Source organism: Zosterops lateralis (genome assembly GCF_965231275.1).
Source record: "Zosterops lateralis genome assembly, chromosome: 2".
Lineage (NCBI taxonomy): Eukaryota > Metazoa > Chordata > Aves > Passeriformes > Zosteropidae > Zosterops > Zosterops lateralis.
In genome coordinates, this window is record NC_139763.1 from 90,471,913 (window position 1) to 90,492,017 (window position 20,105).

The window sequence follows — 20,105 nt, forward strand, 5'->3', positions numbered from 1 at the left end:
CAGGAGAATATTCAATTCAATGGAATATAGTTTTCCAGTAAGCCCATCTTATCTTAGCTTGAAACAACAGCTTGAATTAATTTTTTTTTTGTTTTCTGTTTTTCATCTATATTTTGTACTCCTGGCATTGCTTGCTACTATTTATATTTCATGTCGAGGTTCTTTTTTTCAGCAGTTTCTAAAATTTTACAAAAGAAGCCAGATACTATGTTGGAAACCCAAAGCCCCAAATCAGGCTCTAGATCACAAAAACCCATACAAATATATGCCATTCAAAATGCCATTGTACAATTCTTTAGCACCTCCTGTGTTGACCTTCCTCCTCTTCCCTCCTCTTACGCCTCACAGCAGGTAGAACTGAAGGGTCTTATCTGGCTTCTTTCCTTTGCAGACTCAGAACAGAGCACTGGATCTGACACAGAGGTGCTGGCAGAAAGGACATCCTGCTCATTTGGGTCCCATTCTGACCTTACCTCTGGTGGCTCAGGCCCTCAGCCTCCTCCACCTTCATCCATGGAAGAGATCCAAGTAGAGCTGCAGTGTGCGGACCTCTGGAAAAGATTTCATGACATTGGGACAGAGATGATCATCACAAAAGCAGGCAGGTAAGACATCTCTGGCTTTCTGTCCAGTTAAAAAAGAAATCATGACCAAACAAACCATTTTTTATTTCACTGTTTTTTTAATAAAGAAACATTTTTTTTCCCTTCTTGATAACCCAAAGGGATAAAAATGCATGAAAATTTAAACAGCTGTCTGAGTTTCTCAGCTGCATCTCCTATTATCTTTCCTAAGACAAGTAAAGTTGTTTCATATGACTGTTTGAATAAGTGGCTCCAAAGGAGAACTGGCAGCTGCAGGAAACCATTGAGGATAGTTGTTCCTTTGAGCAAATAAACCAGGAAACAATCATTGTACTGTTGGCTGTACTGAATTTAAGATGAGCTATGAATTTGGGGTAGAGCCATTTGAGTTTCCTTTCAAGTTTCCATAGCACTTCATGAGCTTATTGATTTAATCTCAAACATAGTGAAATTCAAACTCACCTTTGCACCAAATGAACATCTTCCTGCAGCTCTAAACAGATGCAGCTAATGACTTCCAGTATAAAAACTGTGCAAGCCTAATGTTTTCCTTTGCTACTGCAGCGATACCACAGTAGCTGAGGTTAGAAAGAGACATTAATTAGCCAGATTCTTTTTAAAGGAAAACCTCACCATGACAGGTTAGCCAAGGGGAAGATCCTCACTGCTGACAGCCATGTCTCAAACTAGGATTTTTAGGCACGTTTGCGTTTGCAGGCCGTTTCTTACCTCCACCTAACTGAGTTTTAATTCCAATTGACGCGGAGAAGGAGGCGTCAGCACCACGGACAGAGCCCGCCAAGCGAGCAAACACCGAGAGCGACCCGGGAGCTGTCCCGACTGTGCCGCAGAGATGCAGCAGCGAAATTTTACCCGAGTTTTGGGGGAAACCCACGGTGCTCTATTGTTTACTGCGTTGTTTCATATCTGTGCTTCCAAAATTTGCCAGAACAGCTCAACTTGTTGTTTTACATTCTTGTGAAGTGAGTGCTATTGCTCTCTAGCCCCAGAAAGTCCAGATAATTCAAGGAAAGTGACACTGGACAAACAACCCAGATGATTCCTGAAAAAGATTATCAGAGACAGAGTAGCTCCCAGTTTTAGATTTCAGTGGCAAAGGAAGCATTTTTCGTCAGTACAGAGTGGGCTGCTGGTTTTGAACTCCTGCCTCAAATGGAAGAGGCAAAGTAACAGGAATGATATCATTTGCTATTGTGCAACACCTCTTCTCTGGAGATGTTAAAGCAGATACAGAGAAAATCATTATTATCCTCTTTTCATAGGTGGTGACATTGAGATCTAAACAGATTAAGTGATCTGTCCAGCATCATTAAATATGGCACTCGAAGAACCAACTTTCTTCTTTCTGGATTTGTTGTCCTGGTGCCTGAACCATGCTATTTCAGAAACCTAAAATAATACATGATTACCTGTTAGATTAACTATAATTAATTCTCTGATGATACATGGAGTAGATAGACCTAAAAGCAGCATGAATATCTCTATGCCCACGAGCTCAAAGGAAAATGGCTGGAACTTAGTGGTATGAAGAGGATCTTGGCAGCTCGCACATTTCTGAATAAAATAGCTGACCTTTTTGACACCTTACAAGCTCCAGTGTGGATAATTCTTTCACTTTTAGAAGACCATGTATGACAATAGAGTCATAATTTCCTGGGAAAATCCTATCTTCATTAAAATCAGAAATAATATTCTTTTTCCTTGAAATGCATGTAATTATTAGAGTACTGATGGCCAACTGTCACATTAGTGCCCACAGAAAACCTATGTAACTACTAAATAGATGTGTTTTTTTCTGCTTGATGAAGTTCTTCTCCAGAAGTGATGTGAACGATATTGGAGGGCTACTGTTCTTTTATTTTTCTGTTGACTGCATTTGTAGGTTAATCATTGCAAAGCATAGTGAAGAGATGTGCAGTTTCTTTCGGTAATAGGTGTGATAGAATTTGCAAATTAAATGGTTAAACAGCTCAGCAAGTTAAACAGTTTTCTCTCAGATAAGATGTGTCTGTAATGGGTGAGAGCTGAGTCTATCTGGGTCTATTTCTCCATATGGGATGCATGATATATGATGCATTCCAGAGATTAGATTTTATTATTTCTGGCATGAATACAGAACTGGTTATTACCTGAAGATTTCCTACTATTTATTCAAATTCTTTGAGACACACAGTGTAACTTGCATCTTCTTCCTTCCCCACAGAAGATTTTGCTCTTGTTGCTTTCTCTTTGGAAACTTTGAGTCCCATAAGGCCTTCTTGTTTTGAAAGCCATTATAATTACAGACTCAGTTGCCTATAACTACAGCTGCTCCTTAATTTTCTATGATTTGTAAAGCCCTTCCTGGTTCCTGCCTGTCCCCACAATGTCTCTCTGCTCCTGCTGTGTAATGCTAATTTCTAACCTACATTCTCATTTCAAACGTATTTTTGGGGCTATATCCTGCCTGTGTTAGGCACACTACACTTTTTGACTTTCAGATTCCTACTCTTACTCACTTCTAATTCTGCTTTGTTGTTTTTCTTTTCTTGATGCTCTATTTACAGATGTCTCTTTTTTTGTCCATTTCCACTAAGTTACTCCAGTCCTCTTATAACCCTTCCTTTTTCCTTTCTATCAAAACATTATTTAGATTTTAATCAGATGCTAATAAAAAGACTTCTTTGTTCCTTGTGTAAAAGATGCAAATGGCTGTCAGCTGCAGTCATTCAAATCTGGAATTTACCTTTATCTCCTTTTTGTTTGAAAGGCAATCTTGGACTCTGTACAAAATAAAATAAGTTCATCTTAAGCCCCAGCTCATACTGATTTGAACAACTAGTCCTAAAATAATTTTTTAACTCTTTTGCTCTACTCTCCTTTACTAACAGTAATCACACTAGCAGCATCAGTGGAGGAATTTGAAACCATTCCCACATCCTTACAATCCCTATCTAATGTCCATGATCACCTGAGCTGCAGGGGTAACTGTTCAGCAACTGATGTGTTGAAGTGCTGCCCAAAGTGGAAAAAAATGCACTTATTCCTGGGGAAATACACTCTAGGGAGTGCTTGAAGTCTTCTTCTGGAAGGGAAGGGCTGCCTATGTTTTATGGAGGTGGTTTTATGAGTGCTGCCATGTATGCCAGCACATCCAAGAGGTATCGTTCTGGGAACACAGGTTCTACCTGTAACAGAGCTGGGATCTCATCTCAGCCATGGAGGAAATTATCTCATCTGTCATATCACAGTTATTGTATCTGTGCTGCAGGATGGCTCAAACCAAAATGCTGATGGCCAGGATCAGGTAGTAAGACTGGAAAAAGCCATCAGTGAGTGAAACATGTGACCTTGTCCTCTCCTGACTTCTCTGTGCCTCCTGATAGATTAAGTGGTACTTTGCCTGCAGTGTTTTTGTCTCCCTGAAATCATGAACCTGAGTTGTTTGTAGCATGTACTCAGGGCTGTTTACATTACCAGGTGTTATCTTTTCTTTCCAGTGAAAAGAAGGATGGGTTCCAAAGTGCTCCTCACTTAGAGAGAGCAACAGAGATTTTGTAATCAAGCTCTGTTGATGCTGAAGGGGGCCATGAAGAGGACTTCTCAGAGCAAGGGCTGGCAGGCCACAGCTACCAAACTGATTTTTAGAGTTCCTGGCCCCCTAGGCCAGATAAACTTGCTCCAGCTTCCAGAAGAACGTCCCCTTTGGGAGCAACAGAGAAGATCTGTTGGTCTCCCTCTCCTTCACAAACAATAAATCTATTTGCTACCAAACCCTGCCCTCAGCTTTTCCCCTGAAAACACACATCTCTACATGATCCCATACTGCAGAGAGAAAGTGAATGGCATTCCTCCATTGCCTTGCCTTGCCTTGACTTCCTTTCTTTCACTCCTTACACATTTGTTTCTCTAAAGAAATATACATTTGGCATCAGTCTTAAATGCAAGGAAATATGAGATATGAATTAACAAGGATAACTTCATGTTGCCCTGTTAACTCACACAGATTGTAAACACTGTGCATACTTAATCCACAGATCTAAATCAGATTATTTTGCAGAGTTTCTCAATTGGATTATTTTATGCCTTGGAAATGATTATTCTATCTATTTCTTTTGCTACAGTTGAAGAGCACATCCCCTCATATTAGACTTTGCATTTATTAGATGTCACCCTTATGGTAGTTTACTCTTATCTATGTTCCTAACTTAAGAATAAAAAACTGAAGCTTTATTCTATTGGGGAAAAAATTCCAGTTTGGCGATATACCTGTGATCCTCCTCCTTTGACCACTTTTCACAAAGTAAAATTAGATTATATTTTAAAAGAAAATATTAACCAGCACCACCACCAAAAAATATACCGCTAGCTGCCTCAACCCAACTACTTCTTTTTTTGTTGAAAGTTCCCAAACATTGTTCTTTAATATGAGTACACTCTTGTGCCGGCAAATACTATTTTAATCAAGTTCTAGAGATATTTATCTGTCATTAGTTTTCTTCACATTTAATGTTCATAAACTTCAACCTCATTAGGGAGGAAAACAGAAATTGAGTAAACTGAGGCACATAGTTGTTAATAAAATACTTTTAAAAACACTTCTAAGTGGTCCTAAAGCAGTTGTAATAATTTATTTCATATCACATATTATTTCCCCTAAAAGGGTACTGTGTGTAAGTTCACAGTCTAAGTTTAGGAAGACTGTTTTCCTGCTGAGTGGTAAAGCTAACACAAAAATAACCTGATCATCTCAAACTGCTGCTGATATAAAACCTTCTCTTAAAATATATCAGATGTCATCACATGTTCCCTATGAGAACAGACAGCCTTCGTGTCGGTAGCTGTTGACTATGAAGCTGATACCTTTCTAGATGAAAGATTCTTGACTGTTTATTAATATAGCCATATCCAAATGGCCTGAATTCCTTCCAAACCTTTGAGCCTCTTGTTTTCTATAAGGCTCGTGCCTCTGGGCAACCAAGATCCAGCCAAGAGGAAATGCAGAGAACAGGGACTTTACCAGGATTATACACAGCACATCCCTAAGTCTCACTGTTAGCCTCTGCCTTTTCCATTTCTCTCTTTCCACACAGCAGTGCTGCTGGAGACCTGCTGTGATACTTCCAGGCCACATCTTTATGGCAAAGAAACCTAAGTTCCTTTCATACCCACAGAAAAAGAAAAACAGTAATAATTTACAAAACTTTAAAAGTACACTTAAACTTTAGAGAAAGTAGTGGGATCAGCCGAGCTCTCTCTGATCATTTTAGAGATTAGCCTCTAAGCCTGCTGAATGGTCTGTGGTAATCTTTTACAAGGTATTTCATAAACAAACAACCCCACAGGCTATACTGCAACTTTACACGAGGCTGGAGATTTGGAGAGAGCTTCTTAGGACACACAGCACATTCAACTTTCCCAACACAGTGTGCAGACTTAGACCCAAAGAGACTCTGATTTAATCCTGGGTTTCTCATCAACCCTCTGAAACATGACCTACTTCTTTAGCTGCTCTCAAGCCACCTCTGTCTAATTAAAGAGAGCTGGACTGTAAAATGCCACATCCTGTACCCATTTGGCTTGGCAGATTTAATGAGCCATTGTGGCAGAAACAAGGTAATGCCCTCAAGCCACTGAAGACTAATCCATTATTCCTTCCCCACCTCCCCCCAGTCATTCTACTAGCAAACTCACACCATCAGTTGCACAAATTGCTCTCCTTGAAGGGTTTCTGCAGACGATTTTTCTGACAGTTTTACGTCTCTCATAACTCGGGTTTAGCTTTGCTGTGGCAGCTGTGGGGAGGTGCTCTCCCCACCCCCCACGATAAATATGCCCTTTTCCAAAGCAGATGCAGCTGCTAATAGGTCAGATCTTATCTTCTCAGTGTGGCCTGAAATGAAAGAGCTGAGCAAAGGCTGAGCATCAACCTCCTCCTCCTTCCCACCTTCTTCTGCAAGTGGCTATATGTGGCTTGGCTGGGAAAGAATGAAATAGATTCTCAGGATCACATCCCTGTTGTGCAAAGTTTGACACGTCTGGAGATATTGACACAACCTTTCCTGTTTTCTTCCTCCTCCAGGCTGTGTTCATTAGCAATACTGTGAGAAACAGAAATGTTGAAAGGAGAACTAAATCTTCTTCCCTGACATTTCATTGCTTCTCGCTAAATAGAAGGGAAAGTGTCATGATGGTTTGTAGGGATGGCTCCTAGAAACATTTCTAGTACACTTCCCTACTTTGGCATTGTGATTTTAAATTGTCCTTTAATATCCTCCCTCCATCCACCTACTTCCATCCCACAAGGATATGTCTACTTAACAGAGAAGCAGAATAAGATTTTATAAGCATCCAGTACTTTTGGGCTTTCTCCTACCAAAGCTCTGTATTTTCTAGGCAGAAGTCATGCAGTTGAGTAACACCATCCTATAGGACCTCAGCTTAAGTTTTTCTCAGGTAAAGGCTGAGAAACCACTCAGGTAGAGCTCAGGTCTGAGTTAACAGTCAGTGGAACAATGCAGGATTTCTTTCAGTGCTCTGCTCTGATTTCAGTGTTGCTCAATTCCTTCTGCACCTCATTCCATTCAGCTCCTCAGATTTTATGAAGGTGTAAAAATACCACATTAGTTGCAAATATAATGAGGCATAAGTAATTCCCTCAGCATGCTCTTTGAGGGAGGTGTAGAATAGAAATTGGTCTACTGGCCACCATAAAAATTTTAAGAAGGAGAAATTATGCCATAGCCACACTAACACTAATGTGCTTTAAGGTTAAAATTGTTCTGATCTGTTCTCTTCTGAAATAATTGCCCAGCTACAAACACTTCTACTAGAGTGACTGTGTTTATCAGAGCTTAATCTGTGCTCAGATAAGAAGAAAAAGGCTGGGATTTTTTCTTGTTGGTGTAGAGTTCCATATCTTGTCTATCAGGAGAAAATGCTTAATATGGCATAGATCATATGGCATAGAAAAGACAACACCTATTAAAAAGTTTGCACAAAAAACTACCAGGATTTTAAGGAAACTATGACAATATTGCCAGTATTTCTGTTGAATGTGAAATACATTCTTAATAAGCAGATTAATTTGAGGGATGTTTTTTCTTAAATAACTATAAACATAAGAGTGAGAAGATCTTTCAGGATGATGTATTTGCTTTAAATATTACCTCAGTACTCAGTACTGTCAAACTATACTGAAATGTGATATTCTCAAAAAGGAGAGAACTAAAGTGATCCTGCATTTAATGGAATATGAGAGAATTACAGGTGGATGGCCAGTGGGAAAAACACAAGGTAAAAGGCACACTGCCCATCCTAGAAATGCCTTAGAGAGAAAGATTTGTGTGAAGCATAGCAGAACTGTCTCCTAGGAACTGGGAATAGAGTGCTTGACTGTGACTATTTTATCATTACTTACAGGTTGTTATCCTGTAACCCCTTTTTCTAAGTAGGAAAAAATTGAAAATTCAAACCACTGCCAGCACGGTCTTTTCTACCCACAGCAAGCTCAATGGAGTCACGCCAAGGACTGGTCTGTGTAAAGTAGCATGCTTCTGGTGAAAGAGAGAGGTATAAGGAGCCTCCTCAGTTTCCTTATTCACCATTTTCTTCCTTATTTCTACTCTTATTTTCCTAGGAGAATGTTTCCAGCCATGAGGGTGAAAATCACAGGCTTGGATCCCCACCAGCAGTATTATATTGCCATGGACATTGTCCCTGTGGATAACAAGAGATACAGGTAAGCTTTTCAGGGGCAGAGGTAGGGATCTTGTAAGAGCTTACTGACAAAGACAGCCTAGGAAAGACATCTGTCATTAAACACCATTGCAAAGGTGTGCTGGAGGAGACCCTGATGATTTACACCAACATGGTTGATTTGACCAGACTCTTTAGACACAAACCCAGAGTTTTAACACAGTCTCTTGCAATTTTTGAGTGAAATCTTTCTCTTTTCAAGAAGCAGTTTTTAACTGAGGAGATTTCTGTCATGCATTTCCTGATTGACATGATTAGCAGTGACTGTCTGAGGGAACAAATAACTGGAGTTATCAATGGGGGGTCTGCAGCCCCTAAATTTTCTTCTACAAGAAAGGGATGGGCAAGGAGCAGCTGAATTAAGCCAGACCCCTCAGGTCTGGCCTGAACTGGATTTCTGTTTCAAAAGTGCTCACTGTCCAGCACAGCAGCCTCAGTGAATATTGGTCCCTGACCTACAGTATGGAGTCACTGAGAAACTTTCCACTGCTGAGCTAAAGACAGGAAGAAGAGATTTCTCTGATATTAATGAGCTTCTGATGTTAAAAAATACTCTGGAAAACTCATGATTCTCTGCATCCCAGAAAACTCTCCAGACTGATGTGATTTATGTATTCTTATTAAAAGACCCGTGAGAGCAAGTCTTTTCTTCAAATAGTCTTGACCAAACCACATTTCAAGGATTCAGAATTGAACCTCTGCTTCAAATGCTAAATACTTCCTATTTGGTCCAAAATTGTACAAAGTTTTATCAGGAAAATGCTTTTCCTGGGAAGCAGCAAAATAGTGTTTGATACTCAGCTGGATGTTTTTCCTCTTTTGAAGAGTGTGGTTCTAACAATGCTGACATAGAAAACACATTTATTTTCTTACCCTTTGTTTCTGTCCTTGTTAGCTTGTGCAGCCACATAGACCAAACAAGCAGGAAAGGAAAAGACTCCTCTTTTTTTTTTTTTTTTTTTTTTTTTTTTTTTTTTTTTTTCCCATTTATTGTGAAGATACAGGAAATGAGTCACTGTAGGTAAAAACTGCAACATCTTAGCAGAGCTGAGTAGAGATACAGTGAGGGGAGGCATAGGACAGAACTCAGAGGTGTCAGTGGAACTGTTTGTGAAATGTCTCAGAGGGAAGGAGCTGCAGGACAAGGAAAAAAAAAGATAAGTGTCTAGGCAAAGCTGGAGTAGAGAAATTTATGGCATATATAGGATGGCTAGATCAGGAACACAAAAATATTTTTTTTCCTCTAATAACAATGTATGTAATACTATATGGAGTGTCCTGTTTTGCAACATTTCAAACCAGAAATTCTGTTTTATCAATTGGTTAAGTGGTATCCATTGGATATTGCCCTTTCTGGGTGAAGCCACATGTGTTTTCCAAAGTCTGGTATGAGATAAAATGCAGATTTCCAGAAATTGCAGGGTTTTTATTAATATTTTCAGAGAAGACATTGTTTACCCATATTTTCCAGCCTCTTACTCTGGCTCAGAGAGGGTTAAGGAGTTGAGAAGGCACATGTGGCAGAGTTTTACAGGGAAAATAACTGCAAGGTGGTTTTAATAAGGAATCAAGTCTGAACAAGTGGCTCAGGGGTAATCTGGCTTTCATTTAGAAGGTAGGAGGTTGCAATAAAGCACATTCTCCCCTGACTGCAAATGAGAGCTTGGGGTGCATGAGGGTGGTAGGGAAGGGGGAGCCCTGGACATGTTCCTGCAGTGAGTGAGTAACAATCTCCCTTAGCCCACCTACCCTTCCTCTTTCAGGTATGTGTATCACAGCTCCAAGTGGATGGTGGCTGGCAATGCTGACTCCCCAGTGCCCCCAAGGGTTTACATCCACCCTGACTCCCTGGCTTCTGGAGACACCTGGATGAGGCAGGTGGTCAGTTTTGATAAGCTCAAGCTGACCAACAACGAGCTTGATGATCAAGGCCATGTAAGTTAGAAATTAATCCTAATGCCTGCTGTCCTAGCCTTGCTCCTTTCAGACTTGAAAGGGTGCTGCTGCTGCTTTGATGCTCTTGTGTCCTGTTGGGCACACGTGTCTGTGGTTGCTTCCAGATTTATGAAGCTTTTTTTTGCTCTTTCAGTGCTTTTCCTCAAAACACTGCCTGACCCTATAAAGCACTTTTCTCCTTACTCACAGCACAAACTTTGTCTCATACATGCTTGTAAGAAAAGATAATTTTCTCCATATTATCTCTTACTCCATGCCTGCTTTCTTGTTGTGTAAAATATTTTTGGGGGAAGAAAAAAAAATTTTTTTCACCCTTTTTCTTTTGTTTTCTCTTCAGATAATCTTACATTCAATGCATAAGTACCAGCCTCGTGTTCATGTCATCCGCAAGGATTTCAGCAGTGATCTTTCTCCTACAAAGCCAGTTCCTTCAGGAGATGGGGTAAAAACCTTCAACTTCCCTGAGACTGTTTTCACCACAGTGACAGCCTACCAAAATCAGCAGGTAAATCTTTTATGCTCCTTTCATGTTGCGTGTTCATAAAAATATCAGTGTGCTCTTTGTGACTGAGACACTAACTTCTCTGAGAAACATAGAAAAGTTACTCTTTAAAGGCTAGAAGAGAAAATGCTTACTGTGAAGTAGCATGTATAGACATGAAGTATCTAGCCAGGAAACCACCCTGAAGATAAGATGGCTGTAGCTTTTACTGTAAAATAAGTAGCTAAGATCAACTGTAAAGAGGTGTGTTGTGTTCAAATTTCCTTGCTACCTCACAATATAAAACTGGAGTATCCTGTCCTCACTATAATTTTAAGGCAGTACAGCTACTCCACATCACTTATCTCAGAGACAAAAAAGTTGTATTTTTTGTAGCAGTGAAGAAAAAAGTTTTGAAGAAGCTCAATCTCAGCAATTTGTTGACAAAATAAGCCCTTGAATGCATGTATATCATGTAAACTGAAATTGTCATCCATGAATGTCCTGAGGGATAGAGGTCAGCTAAGGAGTTAAGTTATGCACCTGAAATTTAGGAAAGTAAACCTCCAGCTCTGCAAGGAGGTGGTCAATAGATTCTCCTGGGAGCCTGCCCTTAGGAACAAGGCATGGAACAGAGCTGGCAGATCTTTAAGGAAGTCATCCATATAGGCCAACATCCAGAAGCCCCCAGAACCTAGAAATCAGACCGGAAAGTCAAGAGACCAGCATGGCTGAGTAGGGACCTGCTGGGTAAACCAGATGGAAAGAAAGGAAGAAATGCACAGGGAGTGGAAACACAAACAGCCAGCTTGTGTAGGGACTGGATGAGGGAGGCCATGGCAAAGCTGGAACTAGACCTGGTAAGGGATGCAAAGAATAACAAGAAGGGCTTCTACAGGTAAGTTAGCTGGGAAAGGAAGATTGAAGAAGCTGTACCTCCTCCTGATAAACAAAGCTGGAAAACTGGTAACAACTGATGAGAAGGCTGAGGTACTTAACAACTTTTTTACCTTAGTCTTCTCATACATCTTCAGAGGATGGAGTGTAGGATGGGGAGGGTAAGCAAGATGCTTCCCACTGTAAGAAAGAATCAGAAGAGAAGGCTTTGGGGTGACCTAATTGCAGCCTTCCAGTACCAGAAGGGAGCCTATAAGAAAGACAGAGAGACTTCTTACAAGGTCATGTAGGGACAGGATAAAGAGGAATGGCTTCAAACTGGAAGAAAGTACCTTTACTAGATATTATGAAGGAATTCTTTACTGTGACCATGGTGAGGCACTGGCACAGGTTGCCCAGAGAAGCTGTGGATGCCCCATCCCTGAAAGTGTTCAGGGCCAGGCTGGATAGGGCTTTGAGCAACCTGGTTTAGTGGGAGGTGTCCCTGCTCATGGCAGATGAGTTTGAATGTGATGGTCTTTATGGTCCCTTCCAACCCAAACCATTCTGTGATTTTTATGATAATTTATGTTTGATTCAAGTCTTGCATAGCTCCCAGTGATGAGACTTAGTATTGACTTTAGATACCATAAGGAAAAGATGCTGCTGCAGCAGGATTCTTTCTCTAGGGACATTGACTTTGTTAGTGGTCTACACTTCACTTAAACTAGACTCATTTAGTATTTATGGACTGAAAGACAGACCCATACTAAATCAGATTGAGGCAGATTGCAATATTTAACCAATTTTTAACAGTTGTAAATTCTAACAGTTTATTGAAATGTTATAGAGTTTTTTATTTTGCAGCATGTAAGAGAGCACAGGTGCAGACAGTGTTCTCATGACTGCTTCTTTTTCTTCCCATGACTCCCAATTTTCTTTTCTCAGTCTAGTCCCCTTGAACTGACTTGAATAAGATCCAAAATGGATCAAAAATATTGCAACACACTGGTGGGTTTGTTATCATTGCAGTATGGGAAATTTCCTGCCCCCTCTCATCCAAAAGCAGATACTCCACAAATCTTAACTGGAGATCAGACAAGGAAAGAGGATAGGGAAAGGAGAAGAAATGACAGGAAATAAGCCTGTCATTCTTCCTTAATGACCAGACTTACAAGACATAATTACACAGGGAGGGAGATGCTAAGGGAGGGATCCCTGTCAGGGACCAGCATAAACTGCCTCACTGTAAAGAAGCACTGACAATTCTGTCTCTGAATTCCAAATATTTTGGGATTTAGTTTAAAAAAATTGGGATATAATCACATTTTTATAATACCAGTAAGCAGATTCTGGTGGGCTGGAGAAACCTTTTCATTAAAACCAAATTTAAATCCCCTGAATCTGCCTGCATGCCCTCCAGTGGCTGCAGAGCTTTGCCTTACTGGGGGAAGCGTCTCTGGAAACAATTGTAAAATGTTAGCAAATCCACCACAGGGATTCCCTCTGCTGTAATTCCATCCTCCACAGAACATATCTGTCTCTGTACACACAAGTCCCAGGACAGCTGCAAAGTCAGGCTAGCGGAAATTAAGTTCACAAATTAAGCTTCTGCAAAAATAGGAGCTGCATTCCAGATCTGAGGTTAATATCCAGAGTAAGGGCTTGGTTCTGACAGAAGCAAAACACCTGCAAATCCCCTTCAGATCAGACGGTATTAAACTAGTCCCTTTCGAGCAGTTTCAGCAAAACCACCTCAAATTTGGTGGGATCTGGAGATCTCACACTCATTCCAAAGACAGAATCTCTAGGACAAGCTGAGGCTGGCAGAGGGAAGCTCTTGTGCTACACCAGGTTGTGGAATAGCCAACAGGGAGTATAATACCACAGGCTGCAAGGTCAGAATCCCAGTGTTATATTTCACATTTACCAACATGGAATTCATGCTTAAAAATAAAGCAGGAAGGAAGATTCCCCCAAAGCTTTCAGTATGGCTGCTACCTCCTTTATTTAGAGGAGGAAAAGAAAATTTCCAGACCAGAAAATTCTTGAGGGCCACCCAGATGCTGACCAGAACAACAGCAACTTGTACATGTGACTGGCTGGCCACCTGACATCTTTGGGGGCTGTAGCCTGTGCTTTGCTTGGCCTTTTCAGCATTATTTGAAGGTCTATGAGTTGCATCCAGCTGCTGGATATCTGAAGTGTTGAAGCTGAGATAACTCAGATAGAAGCCAAACTCGAGCAGTGTGCCTCCTTCCCAAACCACAAGGCCACTGATAATTTACAGCTCTTGGGCTTTTGTACCTGGTGTACTTCTACTTCAGGAGCAACTTTTCAGCCCCAGCACTGTGCCAGGTTTCCTGATGCTACCATGATTTCTGTCTCTAGTACTGTTTTTTGATAAGCAGGTTATCTGTTCATGGATAATGGAAGTGCAAATTTAATAGAGGTCTGGGGAAACAAGTATGAAAGATCATTGTACAGGTGGCTTGGGCAAGAATGGTAATCATCTATAATTTTCATTTGTTGAAAGAAAAAAAGTTGAAGATATCAACTAATTCTGTTTTTCCTCCTTTTAGATCACCAGATTAAAAATTGACAGAAACCCCTTTGCCAAAGGTTTCAGAGATTCTGGGAGAAACAGGTAACAGAAGCTTGTTTGTGTTTCCTCACTGATCTCTTCCCTCCTTTTCCTGATGAGTGCACAGGGCATATGTCTAAGGTTGGGAAAGGCAATTTTATTTTTTTATTAGAACAAAGAACAGAGATAGAAAAATGGGAGATTGCAGATTGTAAAACAGACAAATAGGTCACAGTCTAACACTGTGCAAAATAACTATTCTTTATTACGTGTAGGGTTGGCTGAAGGGCATTTTTAAGTTTTAATTTTCACAGGAAATGCCAAAACTTGGAGTGGAAATGCTTGCTTTATGTTAGAAGAAAAAGTGAATTTCTCATAGGTGTGCAGGATAAAAATGTTCTAGATTCAAATAATTTAAATTTTTCTCCAGCAATGTCCAATTCTTTCACCTTGACTGTGTTGCTTAATTTTGTCATGATTTTAATGAAAAAATTAAGTAGAACACCTTAAATATTATTTAGAAGAAATTATATTTTAACAGCACAGTAGTTAAAATGGAGATTTAATCAATTGTATTAATAAAAGACATTACAGACTTATAAAAAAAGAGTAAGAAAAAAAAAGTTTCAACTTTTTCTGCCATTCATGAATCCTGCAGCAGAATGTGCAGCAGATCTAAATGATGTAGGTATCCTTTAAATCAGTGTAACAAAGGCTTTAAACCTTAATTATACAATTAGACATATCTGACTACATTACAAGAAGCCTGGGCTTGTAAAGCAAAGCTCTGAGTGTGCAGACCAGAGTAAAAGTTGTGTGCATAGCCCTGATTTGCTGTCCCCATGGGCGCTGTAATTCAGTTTTACTTGCATGCTCCTGTTGAGTGTGTTTACCAGGACTGTTGTCTCCTTCCCAAGGAGGTTTGGTAAGGTCAGTGTTCATGAATGGGCAACTGCCCTTTGTTTTCCACCACTCACTTTAGTGCTACACCCTCCCTGATCACAAAGGAGACATTTAACTGACCTAGAGACCTCCTAGCTCTCATCTTACTGAAGTTATGCATAAAGATGTTGCCACCCTCATTTAATCCCCGCTGTGATCATCAGTTCTCCTTGAGGCATATGTGACTTTTATCCTGCTCTCCTCTCCTGTGTGGGGAAAGCAGTGTGTGTCCCGGGTACGAGATCTTCCCTGTGTGCACAGATACAGCTGCACTGGGGGCTGGGTTTGGGAGAGGGATTGATGCAGTTCCAGGTACATGGTGGGCTGTATTAATGTGGAAGGCATTAATAAGGTCCTAGCTCAGTGAATTTGGACAGTTTCCTAAAAAGGTTGGGAATTACTGATCTTTGTAGCTCATTGATTTAAGAAAGGGCAGGAAATTGCTACACGGCTGCAGCTGTGGGGAGGGCTCAGTAAGGCTCTCTGCTGATGTAAAGAGGAATTAAAATCTTTAAGGTATTACACATCAAAGGGAGCAGCCTGAGGCTTTAGGAAGAAAAAAACAGGCAAAGGTATTTGCAAGCATATATAGCAGTCAGGCGCCTGCCTCACGAGCAGGGGTCTGGCTGCAGTTGCACTGCTGTTGTCAGCTAGGGGAGGACATGAATGCTCAGCTGCCTCCTTCCCAGAGGACACTTACACGGATATCCCCATAGGAGGGAGGAAAGCATTAAAGTCCAAGTTGTGTGTGAAAAGGGCTCTCTTGTGCTGGATGGGTTTTCTCTCCCTTGTGTAATCTCATTAGGATCACTGGTCAAAAAACAATTGTGATACTCTGCAACTTCCCACGTCCTTCCCACAGCTACAGTCAACTGCAGTGCATCAGACTGTGGCTGGACAAGGTCCCACTGAAAATGGAGGTCTCCTTTGCAAAAGAAATAGGGTAATTTGAAGAAGGGCCATTTGTGAATCAGGCAAGTGAGTAGTATGTGTTCAAGAGGTTTATGTATAAGGTCTTAAAAAAAAAAAAGTAAATAAAGATGTGGCAGCAGCAAGAGAAACAGAATTCTGAGGCAGCTCCAGGACATCCTATTCCAGTGACATTGGATACTGAGTCAGAGCCATAGTTAGAGTTTGCCAGCAAATCATGGAGGAAAGAACTCCATTTAAAAACAGAGCATGGTGGAAGAAAAGGAACTCTTAAACCACTTATTTCCTAGGACATTTCCTTTCTGCTTTATGTTGAGGCTCTTATATTAAATGGAGATGGATATTTTCCCTCCACTTATTATTATTTTTTCACTGTTGTCTCCTGCTGCAGAAAATATGGAGGTGAATGTGTTTTTAAAACTAGCTTCCATTTTAGATCTCTCACTACTATCAGCTTGCAACCTCTCCCCCCTTTATTTCCTTATGACTGTGGTCTCTCTTCATCAGTGCAAGAGACTGCTTAAAAACCCTACTGCTCTGGGGACACCCCATTGTGATGTGACCGACTGTATCCATATGGGGGAGCAATCTTTCCCCAGATCCTTTCTTCAATCTCTTTCAGTTGTTTTCATGAGTGTCTCTGTTCAGACCTTACTGCCTCAGTCTTTGAGCTGAGAGAAGGAGCAGTGAGGTGGTTCAGAGGGAAGGATGGAAACAAGTCAGCAGTTGGACAATGTTTTGCAGTCTTTGAGCACTCAAACCATGTTAAGTAATGGTGTTCAGCAATCCAACCATCAGCCTTGTTGGATTGCAGAGGTAGCTTGTGCTTGAAGGCCACATCTTAGTTCCTGTTTAGTAGAGATTCTCTCTACCTTAATTTTGGGTCTTCTTCACTTGTTGCAAAAGCAAATAAAGAATCTGTAGAAATGCAACAAGAGAAGTTCCTGAGGTTGAAAGAGAAGCTTCCTGGTGGTCAAAGGATACCCACATAAAGTCTGAATGAGGCAGGTTATGACTTGGTTGCTTTCCTGAACTACAAGAGAATGAGAAACCAGTTTTTGACATATGGAACATAGCTAGCCAAATGTTTGGGTAGTGAGGGTGCAGGTTTAATGCCACGGAGATTATTTTTAGAGACTGGGTAAAGTTCATCTGACAGTGGGATGCTTGCAGGAGCTCCTTATCCAGGAGGAAGTCAGAAGGGAAAACAGTCAGGAAACTCAACAGGGTGATGGAAGAAAAAAACCCTAGGCTGAAGGAAAACCAGCACTTTCCTTTCAGATGTGGGCAGCTGAGGTGAATAAAAGTTGTTTGTGTTAGAAATGCTCTTTGTGCTTTGTTTAGGATAAGAGAGCCAGGAGGGCACTTGGAGCCAATAGTTTGGCTTCCTCAGCAAACAATGAAATGATGTCCTGAATCCTATGTGCAGTGGGAATGGCAAGATCAGCCATATGGGATGGATTATGGAGGTGCACAGATAGCTCGTTTCATTTTTCAGACAATGGAACTGTTTCATTTATTGCCTATTATTAAAATTTTATAGCACTAAAAATAAAAGAATGAATGAAAAAGAGAGAGCAAATTTTGGATACCTTTTAAAGGACTGACCTTATTAAAAAAATGCTGGCAGTGAGACCTCTTCTGATACTTTATTTTTTTTTTTTTTACTTCCTTCATAAAGATGGTGTGAGAGGGAAGGGTTTATGGCCTGATAGATAGTTTGAAGTTAATTTTTTAGTGGAGCTCTTTGGAAGAGAAAGTAGATGCCACATGGATAATGTTCAGCACACTTGCTGATAGCAACCCTCAGCAAAGGCTCTCCAAATTTCCTGACATTTCAGAAATGCTGAAAACAATTTTTTTTTTCAGCATTTATTATTGTCCCAAAATGTCTCTTCATTGGCCAGGTGGGGATTCTTTTCCTTGTTAGAGGGTGGAACGCACACCAGGATTTCTGCTGACTAGGAGAGCACACCAATGTCAAACTGCTATGGCATAGACAGTTGTTGGAGTTGACAGGGATTAGATTTCTTGATTCCCACCTCATCACCTCAACAGTTTCTTTCAAAAATAGGAGTACATCACAGACAGAAGAAAGGCTGGGGATAGGGTTGTGAAATCAGTACACAAAGGTGGTGTGCCTTCTCACCAAGAGCTGATTTTAGCATGACTGCATGCTTTTCCTCTGCAAGACTCCATATGTAGTGTAGTAGGTCTCTAGCAGGTTAGCACATGAAGCTGCTGTCTCATGGATCTTGTCTGGAAGGATGTGAAAATTCAGTAGGGATGTGTTCTGCTTAGAAGCTATTTCAAAAACACCCACAACATTTTTTTCTGCATGGAGAAAAAGAGTCCCAAAAGCAGAAATCAAAGATTAAAAAAAGAAAGAAACCCACTAACTAATGGGGAAAAAAGATTGGTCTAGTATATAGAGGCTTAAATTTGTGCATAGGAGAGGTGGACATAAGTTTGAGCTTTATCACCCACATGCTCAGAAAGGATGTTTTACACACATGTTCGACATATGCAAACTTGTGGGGAGTAAAGACTCACATTTGGGGCAGGAAGGGCCAGCTGTGGAGTTTGACATTCATTATTCAGGTACCTGTGGCATCCCACTGCCCTCAGCATAGCAGGGCAAGGCCACACTGTTGCTACCAGCAGTCACAGTGTGGAAAGGGAAGGGTGACAGGAGCTTTCACAGCAAGGGGGCTGTTGCAGAACTGCTTTCCTGGAGCAGGAGGAGGTAGGTCCCTGTTGGCGTTGGCTTCTTTCCTTTCCCTGACATACAGGGCAGTAATAGAGCAGCTTTACAAGCTGCCCTGGCACTCTCAGTGCTGCCATTTACCCTCTATCAGCTCACAGACACAGTCAAGTCCAACCCTTGAAAGCAGTATATAATTCCCAATTTAGTATTTTATTTCTTCTTTTTATGATGTCCTGGCTAGTCTCTTTTTTTCCTTTTCTTTTAGAAGTAGAAATTACACCGTGCCTGTGAGAACTATATTGGTACAGGGGAAAGCATTAGATGGTGAACTAGAAACTTTGAATTGTGACTCAGTTGCTGAGGTGATAATGATGTAGGCTCTAGGGAGAGGCAGGGGTAATAGTTTTAATCTGCTTTTAGTGTCTCCATGAGCCACCTCCCATTAGGGACTGGCTTTTATTGGCAGGGAGTTGTGAGACCAGAGCTAGAAGCCCAGTGCTGGTGCAGAGTGGGGTTGTGTACCTGGGGATCTAATGACTGAGCCAGACTATGTCCACTGCTTTCAGTAAGTTGGCCTCCCTGCTTCCCCACACGATCCTGTGGCAGACACAGAGCAGCTGGAGGAGCACAGCTGGAACTTTCAGTCTGCATTTCTGATGTATTACGTGGTTCTAATCATCAAGGCAGCTCCTTTCAACAACAGGTCTAGTTGCATTGCAAGCTTGCTCAGGGCATTTTATGCCCCCTGGATATACAGTACCAAAACGTCTTCCCTCAGTGTTTGGGCTGGGAATCATTTAATGAGGCTGCAAAAAAGGTACTGCTCTCTTCCTGGCTGTGTGTGTTGAGAACCAGATGGAGTCTGAACATGTGTGACTTTCACACACAGGGAGCAGAGGAAATCCTGGGAGTGGTACTGGTAGTCAAAGGGCAGCTTTTGCACACAGAGCTCGGCTTAGTTGACAGGTTCAAATTCTGCCCTGCCTTGTTGCCTCTGAGCTCCATGAGCTGGCAGAGGCCACTGTATTAACCAAATAGTTTTGTTGTAATGTGCTCAGCGCTAGTGTGAGACTGCTATGCAGAGATGTCTTCTGTTTCTACTTCTAACAGCTTAGCAGCTAATAAACACCATGCAACAACCTCTCTTCTAAACCTCCTCTTAAAATACAGAGTTTGGTTTGCCAACTCCAATGTATTTAAAGCATCCGAGCTTCCGGGGAGACTTTGGAAAGTTAACTGAGTGAGTGGAGGCACGTGCAGAAAGACATTTTCAGAAGCAAAAGGCAG

The 20,105-nt window shown here is 41.1% G+C and overlaps 1 protein-coding gene across 1 annotated transcript in view; it reads left to right on the forward strand.

Annotated features, from left to right (window-relative positions):
- The window catches only part of TBX15 (T-box transcription factor 15), a 90,119-nt gene that overhangs the window by 53,417 nt on the left and 16,597 nt on the right, over positions 1 to 20,105 (forward strand). The window contains exons 2-6 of the mRNA XM_083881495.1: positions 392 to 605; positions 8,224 to 8,325; positions 10,106 to 10,277; positions 10,636 to 10,803; positions 14,238 to 14,302. Of these exons, the coding sequence (XP_083737621.1) occupies positions 392 to 605; positions 8,224 to 8,325; positions 10,106 to 10,277; positions 10,636 to 10,803; positions 14,238 to 14,302 (721 nt within the window). The remainder of the gene's footprint in view (positions 1 to 391; positions 606 to 8,223; positions 8,326 to 10,105; positions 10,278 to 10,635; positions 10,804 to 14,237; positions 14,303 to 20,105) is intronic.